At 48.5% G+C, this 15,970-nt stretch overlaps 1 protein-coding gene and 2 long non-coding RNA genes across 7 annotated transcripts in view; 1 reads left to right on the forward strand and 2 right to left on the reverse strand.

Annotated features, from left to right (window-relative positions):
- unc13d (unc-13 homolog D (C. elegans)) overlaps positions 1-11,831 on the forward strand; it is a 142,509-nt gene extending 130,678 nt beyond the window's left edge. For 4 of the 5 annotated variants that reach the window (XM_070857437.1, XM_070857440.1, XM_070857438.1 and 1 more), the window contains 5 exons: positions 308-391; positions 6,718-6,838; positions 6,938-7,064; positions 8,615-8,820; positions 10,243-11,831. In XM_070857437.1, the coding sequence (XP_070713538.1) occupies positions 308-391; positions 6,718-6,838; positions 6,938-7,064; positions 8,615-8,820; positions 10,243-10,346 (642 nt within the window). In that variant the 3' untranslated portion in view covers positions 10,347-11,831. Of the gene's footprint in view, positions 1-307; positions 461-6,717; positions 6,839-6,937; positions 7,065-8,614; positions 8,821-10,242 lie in introns of those variants that run through there. The other variant, XM_070857441.1, reaches the window with a different exon arrangement.
- Positions 1-15,970, reverse strand: part of LOC139226593 (uncharacterized) — a 162,551-nt gene that overhangs the window by 140,368 nt on the left and 6,213 nt on the right. The window lies entirely within an intron of this gene.
- LOC139226592 (uncharacterized) lies at positions 356-15,643 on the reverse strand. Its single transcript, XR_011587291.1, has 3 exons — positions 15,565-15,643; positions 13,443-13,559; positions 356-472 (listed from the first exon to the last, which is right to left on the reverse strand). It is a non-coding gene; the product is annotated as an uncharacterized lncRNA (long non-coding RNA).

Here is a 15,970-nt window from a genome sequence, read left to right on the forward strand (position 1 = left end):
AGGCAGCAGAAGGAGCGTGCGACAAACCAGCCCCACCCACCCCTTCCCTCAACCACTGTCTGTCCCACCTGTGACAGAGACTGTAATTCCCGTATTGGACTGTTCAGCCACCTGAGAACTCACTTTTAGAGTGGAAGCAAGCCTTCCTCAATTCCGAGGGACTGCCTATGGTGATGACTCCCCTTCTTACTCCTAACTTTCTCATTTTTAACTTGTGATCTTTCAGATTTGGTTGCCTGCTGACTATGTAGATGTAGCTTTCTCACTTGATGCTACACTTTATTGTAAATCTGCTTTTTTATTTCAGGCTCTTGAAACTCATTTGACTCTGAATGCAGCGAGCACTCACCTGCTGATCCAGAAGTTTTGTGCAAAGAAAATACAACAACAGGTCTGCAGTGTAGACTGTCATCTAATCCAATACTAATTGAGGTGTGAAAGTCCAACAGATATAGCAGAGGTATCATGAACTCTGGGTGAAAGCAAAGATAGTTTTAAATATATCAAAGGATTAGTAATCAAACATAATGCTATTATTAACCTGAAGGGAATATGTAAGCTCCTAGTCTAGGTTCCAGCAATGTGCTTTGTGATTTATTTATATGTTTATATCTCCTGACATTGACTGACATAAAATCATCTATCTCAGCAACAATTTATATAGCAACTTAAATGTTCCAAGGTGAGACGAAGGGCAGGAGGTATGCACCAGAGGGAAAAGTCAGAGAACGGAGAGTTTGGGGGAGTGGTGTTGAGCTGGAAGAGGTTATAAAGATAGGGAGGTGCCAGTTCATGGAGGGATTTAAGCATATCGGAGTTGATTAATCTGGGCCTATTTTCACCACACCCCTTCAATCTCTTCCCACCATATCCCAGTCCATTCCCACCATATCCCAGTCCATTCCCACCATATCCCAGCTCCTTCCCACCATATCCCAGCTCCTTCCCACCATATCCCAGTCCATTCCCGCCATATCCCTCAGTCTGTTTTCACAATATCCCAGTCCCTTCTCACCATATCCTTCAGTCCATTCTGACCATATCTCTCAGACCTTACCCGCCATATCCCTTTCTTTATAAACATATCCAATTGTCTCTTGACTCCATTTACAATGTTCACTTCAATGTCATTCCCTATTACCTGATGGATGAAAAAACTGTCCCTGACTCCCCGCTTAGTCTGAATGACATTGTTTTTAACCTGTGACTCCTCAATCTGAACCCTTTACCAGTGAACAATTTGCCTGCAGCAGCATGCATTGTCCAATTTATTTTCAAATTACATTTGCATTTAGCACACCAGCAGATATAATAGATGTGAACATAATCCCTGCTATCATTTTACAGTCTCTGTGAATGATCAAAATTGACTTCATGCAAAGATATTCATTTTTATGGGACTGGTTTGCAGAATGGTAACTTTCAAAAGAGAATTGGATACATTTTCAGGGCTAAGAGCAAAGAGGAGTAGGACTAATTGGATAGCTCCTTCAAAGAGCCGGCACCGAATGGCGTCCTTCTGTGGTATATGATTCTATGAATAGAGCACCACACTATCCTGCTTTTGAACACAACAAACTCTTCTGTCAGTTGGCAAAATGGATCCAATATAAAATGAGTTTAGGGTGTCTCAACCCAGCTCTGAGTGGAGAGGGATCCACAATAAAACATTTAGTACCAACTGGGATTCTCATTCAAAGGGGTTAGACGATGGAAGGGGAGGAAATAGAAAGGTCACAATGGTGCAGCAGGGAGAAAACTTCCGATAATGCAGCTCAGTCACATTGATGGGACAGTGTAAAGGGAGCTTTACTCTGTATCTAATCCCTGCTGTATCTGCCCTGGGAGTGTTTGATGGGACACTGTAGAGGGAGCTTTACTCTGTATCTAACCCCGTGCTGTACCTGCTGTTGAGTTCCTAACACAGATGAGACTGCACACAGGGAGGTTAAAGTAACAGTGACCTCAGTCTTTATTAAGACACTCCAGAGTGAGTAACAGGCCTTAGGGGCCGGCTTATATACAGTGCTCCCAAGGGATGCTGGGATCCCTTGGGACTTCAGGGGATGCGTCCCTGGTGGCGGAACATGGGAGTGCATGCTTTACAGATACACAACATCACTCCCCCAACAAAGTCAAAGTGAAAACTATTTACAAGGTGAGGCGGTCGGGAGCCTTTCTTTCCCTGGTGGACCGCCTCGGTACAAATGTCTGTTCTGGTGTGTTGGCTGTGCCCTCTCTGGGCTGGCGTGTTGTTGGTCCTGCAGGGCTGCTGGGTGTGCCTGGCCTTGCTGGGCTGTTGGGCGTGATGGGTTCGATTTCCTGGTCCGGGCGTGGTGTCGTTGATCCTTTGGGTGTGTGTTGTGGGCTCGAAAAAGGTGATGTCTGCTGTGGGTTGTTCAGGGCAGTCTGTGAACCGCAGCCTCGTTTGGTCCAGGTGCTTTCTGCAAATTTGTCCATTGCCTAGTTTGACTACAAACACCCTACTCCCTTCTTTAGCTATCACCGTGCCCGCGATCCACTCGGGACCATGTCCATAGTTTAGCACATACACGGTCATTCAGATCAATTTCCCATGACACAGTGGCGCGACCATCGTTTACACTTTGTTGCTGCCGCCCGCACTCTACCTGATCATGCAGGTTGGGGTGAACCAGCGAGAGTCTGGTTTTAAGTGTCCTTTTCATGAGTAGCTCAGCCGGGGCACACCTGTTAGCAAGTGGGGTCTTGTGCGGTAGCTGAGCAGTACTCGGGACAGGCGGGTTTGGAGTGAGCCTTCTGTGACTCGTTTGAGGCTCTGTTTGATTGTTTTTATTGCCCGCTCTGCCTGCCCATTGGAGGCTGGTTTAAACGGGGCCAAGGTGACATGTTTCATCCCATTGCGGGTCATGAATTCTTTAAATTCGGCACTGGTGAAACATGGCCCGTTGTCACTGACCAGTATGTCAGGCAGGCCGTGGGTGGCAAACATGGCCCTCAGGCTTTCAGTGGTGGCGGTGGCAGTGCTTCCTGAGATTATTTCACATTCAATCCATTTTGAAAAAGCATCCACCACCACCAGGAACATTTTACCGAGAAACGGGCCCGCATAGTCAACATGGATCCTCGACCATGGTCTGGAGGGCCAGGACCACAAACTTAGTGGTGCCTCTCTGGGCGCGTTGCTCAACTGAGCACACACGCTGCATTGCCGTACACAGGACTCTCAGTCAGAGTCGATACCGGGCCACCACACGTCGGATCTGGCTATCACTTTCATCATTACTATACCCGGGTGTGTGCTGTGGAGATCAGAGATGAACGTCTCCCTGCCCTTTTTGGATAGCACTACGCTGTTACCCCACAACAGGCAGTCAGCCTGAATGGACAGCTCGTCCTTTCGCCGCTGGAACGGCTTGATTAGCTCTTGCATTTCAACGGGGATGCTGGCCCAGCTCCCATGCAGTACACAGTTTTTTTTACTAGGGACAGCAGAGGATCTTGGCTGGTCCAAGTCCTAATCTGGCGGGCCGTGACAGGTGATTTATCATTTTCAAACGCTTCCATGACCATCAACAAGTCTGCGGGCTGCGCCACCATCAACAAGTTTGCAGGCTGCGCCATTTCCACTCCCGTGGTGGGCAATGGTAGCCGACTGAGAGCATCCGCACAGTTCTCTGTGCTTGGCCTGTGGCAGATGGTATAGTTATACGCTGATAGCGCGAGTGCCCACCTTTGTATGTGGGCTGACGCATTAGTATTTATCCCATTATTTTCAGCGAACAGGGATGTGAGGGGCCTGTGATCGGTTTCCAGCTCAAATTTGAGACCAAACAGGTACTGATGCATTTTCTTTACCCCGAACACACCGCTAATGCCTCTTTCTCAATCATGCTGTAGGCCCTCTTGGCCTTAGACGAGCACCTAGAAGCATAGGTGACAGGTTGCAACTTCCCCGCAACGTTAGCTTGTTGTAATACACACCCGACTCCGTACGACGACGCGTCACATGCTAGCACAAGTCTTCTACACGGGTTATACAATGCAAGCAGCTTGTTGGAGCATAAAATGTTTCTGGCTTTCTCAAAAGCAATTACTTGTTTTTTTCCCCATACCCAGTTCTCACCTTTGCGTAATAACACATGTAGGGGCTCTAAAAGGGTGCTGAACCCCAATAGGAAGTTACCAAAATAGTTGAGGAGTCCCAGGAACAACCGCAGCTCCGTGACGTTCTGTGGCCTGGGCGCGTTCCTGACAGCCTCTGTCTTGGCGTCTGTGGGCCGAATGCTGTCCGCCGCGATCTTTCTCCCCAAAACCTCCACTTCTGTTGCCATGAAGATGCATTTCGACCTCTTCAGCCACAGCCCTACGCGATCCAGTCGCTGGAGGACCTCCTCCAGGTTTTGTAGATGCTCGGCGGTGTCCCGACCCGTGACCAATATGTCGTCCTGAAAGAGCACCATGTGTGGTACTGACTTGAGTAGGCTCTCCGTGTTTCTCTGGAAGATCGCTGCAGCCGACTGAATTCAAAACAGGCATCTGTTGTAGTCCCTTGTGCGTGTTGATGCAGGTGAGGCCCTTCGAAGACTCCTCCAGCTCCTGCGTCATGTAGGCCGAAGTCAAGTCGAGCTTGGTGAACGTCTTGCCTCCTGCCAGCATCACAAATAGGTCGTCTGCCTTAGGTAGCGGGTATTGGTCCTGGCTCAAAAAGGGAAGGAAATTTGTTAAGAACCTGGGTACATGAGGCCTCATCGACATGTGATAGCGCTCGGAGGTCATCCCAGTTCCAGCGGATTTTGCCCAGCCAGCTCCTTCCAAGCAGTGTGGGGCCATCGCCTGGGACAATCCAGAATGGCAGTTCGTGCACCGTGCCCTCGTAGGGGACCTTGACACAGGCGCTGCCCAGGACAGTGATAAGCTCTTTGGTGTACGTTCTCAGTTTCGTGTGGATGGGGCTCAGGGCTGGTCTGAGTGCCTTGTTGCACCACAGTCTCTCAAACATCTTTTTACTCATGATGGATTGGTTAGCGCCAATGTCCAGTTCCATGGCCATTCAATTTTACGTTTAGCATTGTAGGTGGACATTTCGTCGCAAATGTGTGCGACCCGTGTTCTTCAGCAGCTGCCTCCTCTCGCTAAGGCTCGAAATTGCTTTAGTCCACCATGGACCGATCTTCCTCTGCCACGTGGTGGTTAGCAGGTTTTGGCTGCAAGCTCGTTGGAGGTGCCCCATTGTTCCACAGCTCTTGCAAACATACCCTTTGAAGCGGCATGAATAGGCTGAACGGAAACCTCCACAACGCCAACAAGGTGTGAATTGCCTTGCATTCATCCTTTGTTGCGGACTCTGAGTCATCTGGGTCACCTAAGGCCTGCTGGCAGTTGCAGACTCGTGGTTTCTGCCCTGTACATTTCTGCTCGCAAACACAGTTCCAATTAATTTATGAACATTACTCGCACTTGTGTGCGGAGAGATTTGTTTGGTGTTATCACTGGTGGACATAAGCGCCTGTGCTATCGCAATGGCCTTACTGAGGGTCGGTGTCTCTAGTCAAAAGTATTCGTAGGATGGTCTCGTGGCCAATGCCCAGTACAAAAAAGTCTCTGAGCATTTGCTCCAGGTAGCCATCAAACTTTCATTGTACTGCAAGTCTCCTTAGCTCGGCGACGTAGCTCGCCACTTCCTGACCTTCAGATCGCTGGTACGTATAGAACCGATATCTCGCCATCAGCACGCTCTCCCTCAGGTTAAGCTGCTCCCGAACCAGTGTACACAGCTCCTCATATGACTTATCTGTGAGTTTCACCGGGGCCAGAAGATTCTTCATGAGGCTGTAGGTCGGTGCCCTGCAGACCGTGAGGAGGATCGCTCTCCTTTTTGCAGCGCTTCCTTCTCCGTCCAGCTCGTTGGCTACAAAGTACTGGTCTAACCGTTCGACTTAGGCATCCCAGTCCTCACCCTCCGAGAACTTCTCCAGGATGCCCACAGTTTGCTGCATCTTTGCGTTGGATTCGTGTACTCTTCGGCAGTTGTTGAGTTCGTAACACAGATGAGAATGCATACAGGGAGTTTAAAGTAACATTGACCTCAGTCTTTATTAAGCCACTGCAGAGTGAGGAACAGGCCTTAGGGGCCGGCTTATATACAGTGCTCCTAAGGGATGTTGGGATCCCTTGGGACTTCAGGGGATGCACTCCCTTGTGGCGGAACATGGGAGTGCATGCTTTACAGATACACAACACTTGCCCTGGGAGTGTTTGATGGGACAGTGCAGAGGGAGCTTTACTCTGTATCTAACCCCGTGCTGTACCTGCCCTGGGAGTGTTTGATGGGACAGTGTAGAGAGATCTTTACTCTGTATCTAACCCCGTGCTGTACCTGCCCTGGGAGTGTTTGATGGGACAGTGCAGAGGGAGCTTTACTCTGTATCTAACCCCATGCTGTACCTGCCCTGGGAGTGTTTCATGAGACAGTGTAGAGGGATCGTAACTCTGTATCTATTGCTGTTTGTGGGACCATGCTTTGCGCAAATTGGCTGCCATGCTTGCCTATATAACAGTGACTGCATTCAAAAATAATTAATTTGTTGTAAAGCTCTTTGGGTCATCCTGAGGAATTGAAAGGCGCTATGTAAATACAAATTCTTTCTTCCTTCTTCAATATTCCTTACCTTGAAGAACTAAAATATTATATTATCTCATTTCCCTCCAATGGTTCTTTCTCTTTTTTTTTTAAAGACTGCTGATGAAAATTCCAAGTACGGTGCAGTGACTATAAAAGTGTTTTACAACAATCAAGTAAAACAGCTCCATGTTGAAATCCTAAATGCAGTGAACCTCATCCCACTGGATTCCAATGGTAAGAAAGGTGGTGGGGTTTCTGGCTGTGGAGATAGGTTGCCCGTGTTTTTACACTGTCTGAATCCTTTCCTCATTCCCATTGTAACTCCCTGTGCAGGTACCAGTGATCCTTTTGTGCAGCTGACTCTGGAACCCAAACACATCTTCCCACTGGCAGATAGCAAAACAACTCAACGCAAGGATAATGATCTCAACCCGCTCTTCGATGAGGTCTTCGAGTTCAGGTACAGAACAAGTTATGTTAGTACTTGTCCCTCATCCATGCCTTTGTTACCTCTTCAATGCTGGGGATGCTGGCCTGGTCGAGAACGCTAATGTTGGTGTGTATGTCCTTCCTGGGGATTTGTAGGATCTTGCAGAGACATCATTGGTGATATTTTTCCAGCGACTTGAGGTGTCTACTGTACATGGTCCATGTGTCTGAGCCATACAGGAGGGCAGGTATTACTACAGCCCTGTAGTCCATGAGCTTGGTGGCAGTTTTGAGGGCCTGGTCTTCAAACACTCTTTTCCGAAGGCGGCCGAAGGCTGCACTGGAGGCGGTGTTGAATCTCGCCGTCAATGGACAGGCCACATCGTTCGCATGCCAGACACGAGACTCTCAAAGCAAGCACTCTACTTGGAACTACTTCACGGCAAAATAGCCAAAGGTGGGCAGAGGAAACATTACAAGGACACCCTCAAAGCCTCCCTGATCTCCACTGACACCTGGAGTCCTTGGCCAAAGACCACCCTAAGTGGAGGAAGTGCATCCGGGAGGGCACTGAGCACCTCGAGTCTCATCGCCGAGAGCATGCAGAAATCAAGCGCAGGCAGCGGAAGGAGCGTCCAGCAAACTTGTCCCACCCACCCCTTCCCTCAATGACTGTCTGTCCCACCTGTGACAGGGACTGTGGCTCTCATATTGGACTGTACAGCCACCTAAGAACTCATTTTAAGAGTGGAAGCAAGTCTTCGATTCTGAGGGACTGCCTATGATGATGATCATGTTACCTCTAGACTCGAATATTCAAATGCTCTCCTGGCCGGCCTCCCACCTTACACCTTTCAACTTGAACTCATCCAAAACTCTGCTGCCTGTATCCTAACTCACCCCAAGTCCCGTTCACCCATTACCCCTGTGCTCGCTGACCTACATTAGCTCCCAGTCTGGCAACACCTCATCCGTTTTCATCCGTTTTCAAATCCCTCCATGGAATTGCCCCCATCATAGAATTTAGAATAGTACAGAGCAGAAGGAGGCCGTTCACCACAACTCTGTGTTCTCTCCTTTAGCCAATTTTGTATCCATGCTGCTGCTGTCCCTTTTATCCCACGGGCTTCAATTTTGTGAACAAACTTAGTATGTGGTATTTTATCAAACGCCTTTGAAAGTCCATATACACATCAACTGCACGGCCCTCACCCACCTTCTCTGTTACCTCATCAAAATACTCAATCAAGTTATCTCTGTAACCTTCTCCATCCCTACAACCCTCTGAGATCCAAGAGGCCAAGCTCCCATTTGATGGGCTGCACAAAAGGTGCAATTTACTGGATGTGTGGGTGAGAGATTGGACTGTCAGTGCTGTAGCACAGAACCTTTGATTGCACGCACATGGTGGAGATAGTTTGATGCAGTTGCAAGCTATTCTTTCGGTTCATGGTCTAAATCAGAACATTTGCAGAATCCTAGACTTGCAAAGCTTACAGCTAAAAACGTTACATGTCGCGTGTGAAAAGTTGCATTTTTCTCTCGGGAATAATAATTGATTTTTGTGTGATTTGTCTTCAGTAATGTTACTCCGGAGCAATGTCGGAGTGTGGGGGCCTGCCTACTCCTCACTGTATTTGATCATGATACACTGGGCAGTGATGATCTGGAAGGGGAGGCATACTTCTCTCTGCAAGACATCCCTGGACTGGACAGCACTGAGGAAGCACTCAACGTCAGCAAGGTTCCCCAGAGCCGATTGACTCTCGGCCATCCCAAACCAAAAGGTAAGAACCGGCTACTTTCTTCATCATCCACATTTTCTGGGCATACACAATAACATACCCTTGCTGCACCATTCCATCATAAGAGAGCCCCTCCTGTGCCCTCCACCACATCCAATATGTTTTTGTGTGAGTTCTGTGCTCATCAAGGTGAGGGATGGCAATGTTGTGCAATTAAACACTTTAACAGCTTAGGCACCCAGTGTTGGTTTCAAACACTCCCAGGGCAGGTTCAGCACAGGTTAGATACAGATTAAAGCTCCCTCTACACTGTCCCACCAGACACACCCAGGACAGGTACAGCACGGGTTAGATACAGAGTAAAGCTCCCTCTACACTGTCCCATCAGACACTCCCAGGGCAGGTACAGCACGGGTTAGATACAGAGTATAGCTCCCTCTACACTGTCCCATCAAACACTCCCAGGGCAGGTACAGCACGGGTTAGATACAGAGTAAAGCTCCCTCTACACTGTCCCACCAGACACACCCAGGGCAGGTACAGCACGGGTTAGATACAGAGTAAAGCTCCCTCTACACTGTCCCATCAGACACTCCCAGGGCAGGTACAGCACGGGTTAGATACAGAGTAAAGCTCCCTCTACACTGTCCCACCAGACACACCCAGGGCAGGTACAGCACGGGTTAGATACAGAGTAAAGCTCCCTCTACACTGTCCCATCAGACACTCCCAGGACAGTTACAGCACGGGTTAGATACAGAGTAAAGCTCCCTCTACACTGTCCCATCAAACACTCCAGGGCAGATACAGCACGGGTTAGATACAGAGTAAAGCTCCCTCTACACTGTCCCATCAGACACTCCCAGGACAGGTACAGCACGGGTTAGATACAGAGTAAAGCTCCCTCTACACTGTCCCATCAGACACTCCCAGGGCAGGTACAGCACGGGTTAGATACAGAGTAAAGCTCCCTCTACACTGTCCCACCAGACACACCCAGGGCAGGTACAGCACGGGTTAGATACAGAGTAAAGCTCCCTCTACACTGTCCCATCAGACACTCCCAGGACAGTTACAGCACGGGTTAGATACAGAGTAAAGCTCCCTCTACACTGTCCCATCAAACACTCCAGGGCAGATACAGCACGGGTTAGATACAGAGTAAAGCTCCCTCTACACTGTCCCATCAGACACTCCCAGGACAGGTACAGCACGGGTTAGATACAGAGTAAAGCTCCCTCTACACTGTCCCATCAGACACTCCCAGGGCAGGTTGAGGATGACACATGAAACAGGGCCACCTGGTGTGAGGCTGGAGGAAACTGTGCCCCAGCAGCTGTCAGCTCTTTCAGGGAAGGAGGGGCGAAATCTGTGAGGAAAAAGAATGCATTCTGCAATTGTGATCAAACTTAACTATGTCTTAACTGTGCAAGACTTAGTCACTGACTCTTATTTTATTGGCAGAAGACAATATACTGAAGTTATTAGAAGCACGAAAAGGAGACCGAGATGCTCAGGCATTCATCAAAATACGAAGGCAACGGGAAAGAAAGTCAATGGAAACATAAATGTTGCCGCAACCTCAGGGAGAAGCACCAACACTGGAATCAAAAACAAAGGACTTTCCGACGTCTCGTCTCTTTCACCCAGACGCACAAGTGTGGACTATTGACATAACCCCGCCCGCCTACTGTGGCCATGCCCCTCCCCCCCCTCGGCCGGGTGAGCCCCTCTCCCCCCTCGGCCAGGTGAGCCCCTCCCCTCCCTCGGCCGGGTGAGCCACTCCTCCCCCTCGACCGTGCCCCTTCCCCCCCCCCCCCCGCCCCCCTCGGCCGTGCCCCTCCCCTCCCTCGGCCGTAGCGTGTTCCTGAAGGCAGCTGCTGCTGTGGGAGTCTCTGATTGTTCCCGGGGCCTCGGGCTATGCTTGCCCTTCAGAAAGCTCACTTTCACCTGACTTGAACTGTTTGATTCCTTTGATTCTCAGACTCATCTTGTTTCACCTCAGGACTTTCAGTGGATTCCACAGCAGTGCTCCTTCCCTTTTGATAGATCATGTGGTAGTTTTAAAAATATGTTTTGGATGTTTTAAAGTCTTTAACAGCGACTAATTGTACAGCGGTGGAGACACCACAGTCAGACCATGTTTAGTGCGTGTTTTTATCATTTTATTTAAGGCAAGATTTCTGTTTGTGTCCAGCTTTTCTGTTTTGCAACAGCCACCTGCATCAGACTTTGCACAGTGCCAACTTGGCCTTGAGAGCTCCAAACCACACTTGAAGACTTCAGTGTATAGCTTAGCCTGCCACTTCAGTGTGGTGCTGAGGAAGGCCAGAGGTGCTATCCTTTGGATGAAATGTTAAAAATCCCAAGCACTAGCAGGGGAGTTCTCCCCCGTGTCGTCTTCAATATTTATCCCTCAGCCAACACATAAAAACAGATGATCTGGTTGCGGGAGCTTGCTGTGCGCAAATTGGCTGCCGCGTTTCCTACATTACAACAGTGACTGCACTTCAAATGTGCTTCATTGGCTGTAGAGCATTTGGGACACCCTGGGTCATGAAAGGTGTTATATAAATGCAAGTCGATCTATATCTCATTGCTGTCTGTGGGATCTTGCTGTGCACAATATTTTATAGGAACTATTTTGGGACAATTCTGAGAGTTGTGAGAAGGCTCTGTAAATGTACACTCCTTATTGTGTGGGAGTTCTATTTATGTATAAGGGCCGATCTTATGAATGTGTGCTCCCCGAGGGGCCCATGCCCACCAGGAATGCACATTAGGAAATTGTGGGGAATACACTATGATTTCTCAACAGATGTTCCCATTGGGTGAGCTCCCTAGTGGGACTCTACATTCTTAACATTGGCCCTATAAAGGCAGCTGATAAATGGACAGGCCTCAACAGCCTGTTTTGTCCAGGTGATTAGGGATGATTTTATATTAATGTTTGCAAAAGGATTTTACTTCTCAAATAAGACACATACCTGTTAAAATCTCTCTTTTGCCAACCACAAATATTCAGTAAAACTGAATTTTTAGCCATTAAATATTTGCACTTTCATTACCTCAGTGCTTTCTGTTGTATTTATTCTCACTCCACCCAAAAGAGCAGCTTGCGATTATTTTCCAGCTGATGAAATCTCGCCATCTGATATATTAGAATAGGAGCAGAAAACTGGATGATGCAGTGGGGTAGACACTGACTTTTCGTTCCAGCCCAGACTACAATTAGATCGAAATGATAGCACAGAAACAGGCCATTTGGCCCAGCACGCCAATGCCAGTGTTTGCTCCACATGAGTCTCCTCCCATTCCAACTGATCAGATTGATAGGAGGAATGTCCTCAAACTGTAATGATACACATGAAAAGAGATTGGGTAACACAGATTTATACTCATGACCACCTTTTTGCTAAGTTTAGCAAACAGGCCACAGGATGGTTGGAAAATGTAACACTGCAACAGAAGGGAATGTACTTCTGAGTTTTGGTCTGCTGCAACTTCTTGGGACAGTGTAGGGGGAGTTTTACTCTGTACCTAACCCGTGCTGTACCTGCCCTGGGAGTGTTTGATGGGATAGTGTAGAGGGAACTTTACTCTGTACCTAACCCATTCTGTACCTGCCCTGGGAGTGTATGTTAGAACAGTGTAGAAGGAACTTTACTCTGTATCTAACCCATGTGTACTTGCCCTACGAGTGTTTGATGGGACAATGTAGAAGGAGCATTACTCTGTATCTAACCCCATGCTGTACCTGCCCTGGGAGTGTTTGCTGGGACAGTGTAGAAGGAGCATTACTCTATAGATCCTGTGCTATAGCAATGGTGAAAACATGATGCAGAATCCTCTAGCCCTACAACCCCCGAGATCTCCGCGCTCCTCCATTCTGGCTTCTTACCCAGCCCCTATTTTAATCGCTCCACCATTGGCGGCTGTGCCCTCAGCTGCCTGGGGCTAAGCTCTGGAATTTCCTCCCTAGACCTCTCCACCTCTCTCTCCTTTAAGACGCTCCTTAAAAGCTACCTCTTTGACCATTTGTCCTCTTTATTTCGTTATGTGGCTCGGTGTCCAATTTTATTTGATACTGCTCCTGCGAAGCGCCTTGGGACATTTTACGTTAAAGGCACTATATAAATGCAAGTTGTTGTTGTAATGGCTTTTAAAATAGCAGTGGATAAATATTTGAGAAAAGGAAAATGGAGACTAAAGGGATAGATCTTTCAGTTGGTCAGCACAGGTGGGATGGGCTGAATTTGGAAAAGGGATTAAGTTCCGTCAGCGCGTTAGCAGCGGTGTGATGGTCCGAATGACCTCTTTCTGTGATGTAACTTGATGTGATTCTTTAGTGGAGGAAGGGAAGTAGAGGGAGGGGAATTCCCTTAAGGGCTTGTCAATGACCGATGAAAATGACGGGCAAGAAAAGACCAGCTGCTCGATCAAGCCTGCCCCACAGCTCATGATGGGCGGAGCACCATGATCAGACATGCCCCCACAGCCATGTCATCTCCTGGGAGGGGCAAATAAGAGAGAACATTAAGCCAGGGCCAATAAAGGGGGGGGGGGGGGAAATCTGGAGAAGTTCTCTCCGACCCCCTCGGGCGATTGAGAGCAGTCCAGGAGATCACAAGGGCCGTGTGTACGTTAACTGTTAATCCACTCACCTTCTATACGATGTGATCGCTGCCCAGCCAAGAATTGGTCCAGCTCTCTCTCGAAGGCTTCGGGAGAGACAGCACTCACCACACCAGCCGCAGCACATTGCAACCGCTCACTGCTCTCTGGGAAAAGAACCGCCAAATATTTAGCCTATTCCTATGCCTGCTCAGTTTAAATTCATGCCTCGTGGTCCTCTCCAACCTACCGAGCTGGAATAATCACTACGCACGCAGTCCAGCATTTTGATTATTTTATGTATCTTGGGGATGCTCCTGTTATTTAAAATGTAAACACTTCAAATAACAAGACCCTAAGGCTGGGAGAGAATTAAACAGCTGCCCTGTCCCTCGACCTTCCCTCCCCAAGGGCTTTCCCCAATGCCCTTTCACCCTGCTCCACCATGCCTTCCTGCCCCTCGTCCTCCCACACCCCTCCTGACCAGCACCCAACATGTGTCACCAGACTAGACCACTTGTGTCTTAGATCCCTTTCTCCACCAGTGCCCCAAACACCACCGATAACCCACTGGTACACATCACTGCCCATATCCCTCCCCGATTCATGCCCCTTGGCTATTTCCCCTGCTTCCCGCCATCTACCGCCTGAAGAAGTAATTCCTTCCCACCTCCCACCTTTTATATCTGCCTCCTGCTGTCTCGCTTGGTTTCTTACCCCTTTCCCTTAAATGGGTTACCAGGAATGAGGCCAGGATGCCAATTCACCCTGTCGCTCAGAGAGAGGTGAGGAGAAACCTTTGTTTGCAGAGCGTTGTTGGAGGATGGAATGCTTTGCCAAAGGCTGTGGTTCAGGCAAAGACCACTGGAAATTACAAAGACCTCACTGGGTATGGCAGAACTATTAAATGAGTACTTTGCATCCGTCTTCTCTCAAAGGTGATGCTCGACCACTAGAATTGAATGACCTTAATAATAAAACTAGTAATATTAATATAGATGAACATATTGTTTAGGCTAGAATAAAGAACTTGAAATTTGACCGAGCAGCCTGGCCGGATGATAGCCACTCAAGTGTCCTCAGAGAGATGGGACACGTGCTGTAAGTTTAATTGCTCACTGCACTCTGGGATGGTTCCCATAGACTGGAAGGAGGTTAACGTAATCTCCATCTTTAAAACAGGTGACAAGATGGACCGAGGTAACTATAGGCCCATCAGTTTAACATCAGTAAGAAGAAAGATGCTTGATGGAATCATTAGAAATGCAGCAAATGATTATTTGGATAGAGAGGGACATATTAGGGACACCCAACAGGGCTTCATAAAAAGGAGGTCATGTCTTACAAATCTAATTATATATTGAGCTGGATTGGGAACTGGCTGCAAGGCCGTTGGCAGAGAGTAGTAATAGATGGATTTGGAACTGTTTGGAGACTGCTCACCAGTGGTGGCCCGCAGGGATCAGTGTTGGGACCGTTCCTCACTATTTTTTATTAACGATCTGGATGTAGGTGTTGGGGGCACGATCTCTAAATTTGCAGGTAATAGAATCATAGAATAATACAGCACTGAAGGAGGCCATTCGGCCCATCGAGTCTGCACCGGATCGTTTGAAGAGCAATCCAGTTAGTCCCACTCCCCCACTCCTTCCCCATATCCCTGCAGTTTTTTCCAATTCCCTTTTGAAGGCTACTATTGAATCTGTGACCACCGCCCCATCAAGCCGTGCGTTCCAAATCCTAACCACTCGTTCCGTGAAAAAGTTTTTCCTCAGGTCGCCTTTGGTTCTTTTTAAATCTGTGTCCTCTCGTTATCGACCCTTTCAACCATTGGAAACAGTTCCTCTTTATTTACTCTGTCTAAATCCTTAATGATTTTAAACACTTCTATCAAATCTCCTCTTAGCCTTCCCTGCTCCAAGGAGAACAATCCCAGCTTCTCTGGTCTATCCACATAACTGTATCCCCTCATCCCTGGAACTATTCTAGTAAATCTCTTCTGTACCCTCTCCAAAGCCTTCACATCCTTCCAAAAGTGCGGTGCCCACAATTGGACACAATACTCCAGCTGGGGCCAAACTAGTGTTTAATATAGGGTTTAGCATAACTTGCTGGATTTTGTACACCACATGTTGCCAAAGTTGCCCTCCGCCCGAAATGGGGTGCACCTACCGATTTTTAAGGATTCCGTCCGCCCTAATGCATGGGGCGGACGGACAATCCAGAGAGAGTCGGCTCTTTGAATTTTGTTTTGAATCGGGGCGGAAGTGCGTGCAGGTCTGAACGGCCGTCGCTCCGAGTCGTTGGCTCCGCGCAAATGACGCGTCAGCGCAATGTCCTTCCCCTTCAGTTAAAGGGGAGGGCTGCGACGAGATCTGCAGCCACTTTAGTGGCAAACACTGGGCCACCAGAAAGGGTTTCGGCTGGCCCAGCGAGCCAGTACCCAAGAGGGGGTGCGGCGCTGCCGGTTGGTGGCCCGGCCGAACCCGTGGCCACCAATGTCAGGCCGACCTGGCAGTCGGACAATAATTAAAATAAAATGGTGTCACGGCAGTGCTCCCTCCCCTTTTAGGGCGGC

Source organism: Pristiophorus japonicus, chromosome 16 (genome assembly GCF_044704955.1).
Source record: "Pristiophorus japonicus isolate sPriJap1 chromosome 16, sPriJap1.hap1, whole genome shotgun sequence".
Taxonomy (NCBI): Eukaryota; Metazoa; Chordata; class Chondrichthyes; family Pristiophoridae; genus Pristiophorus; species Pristiophorus japonicus.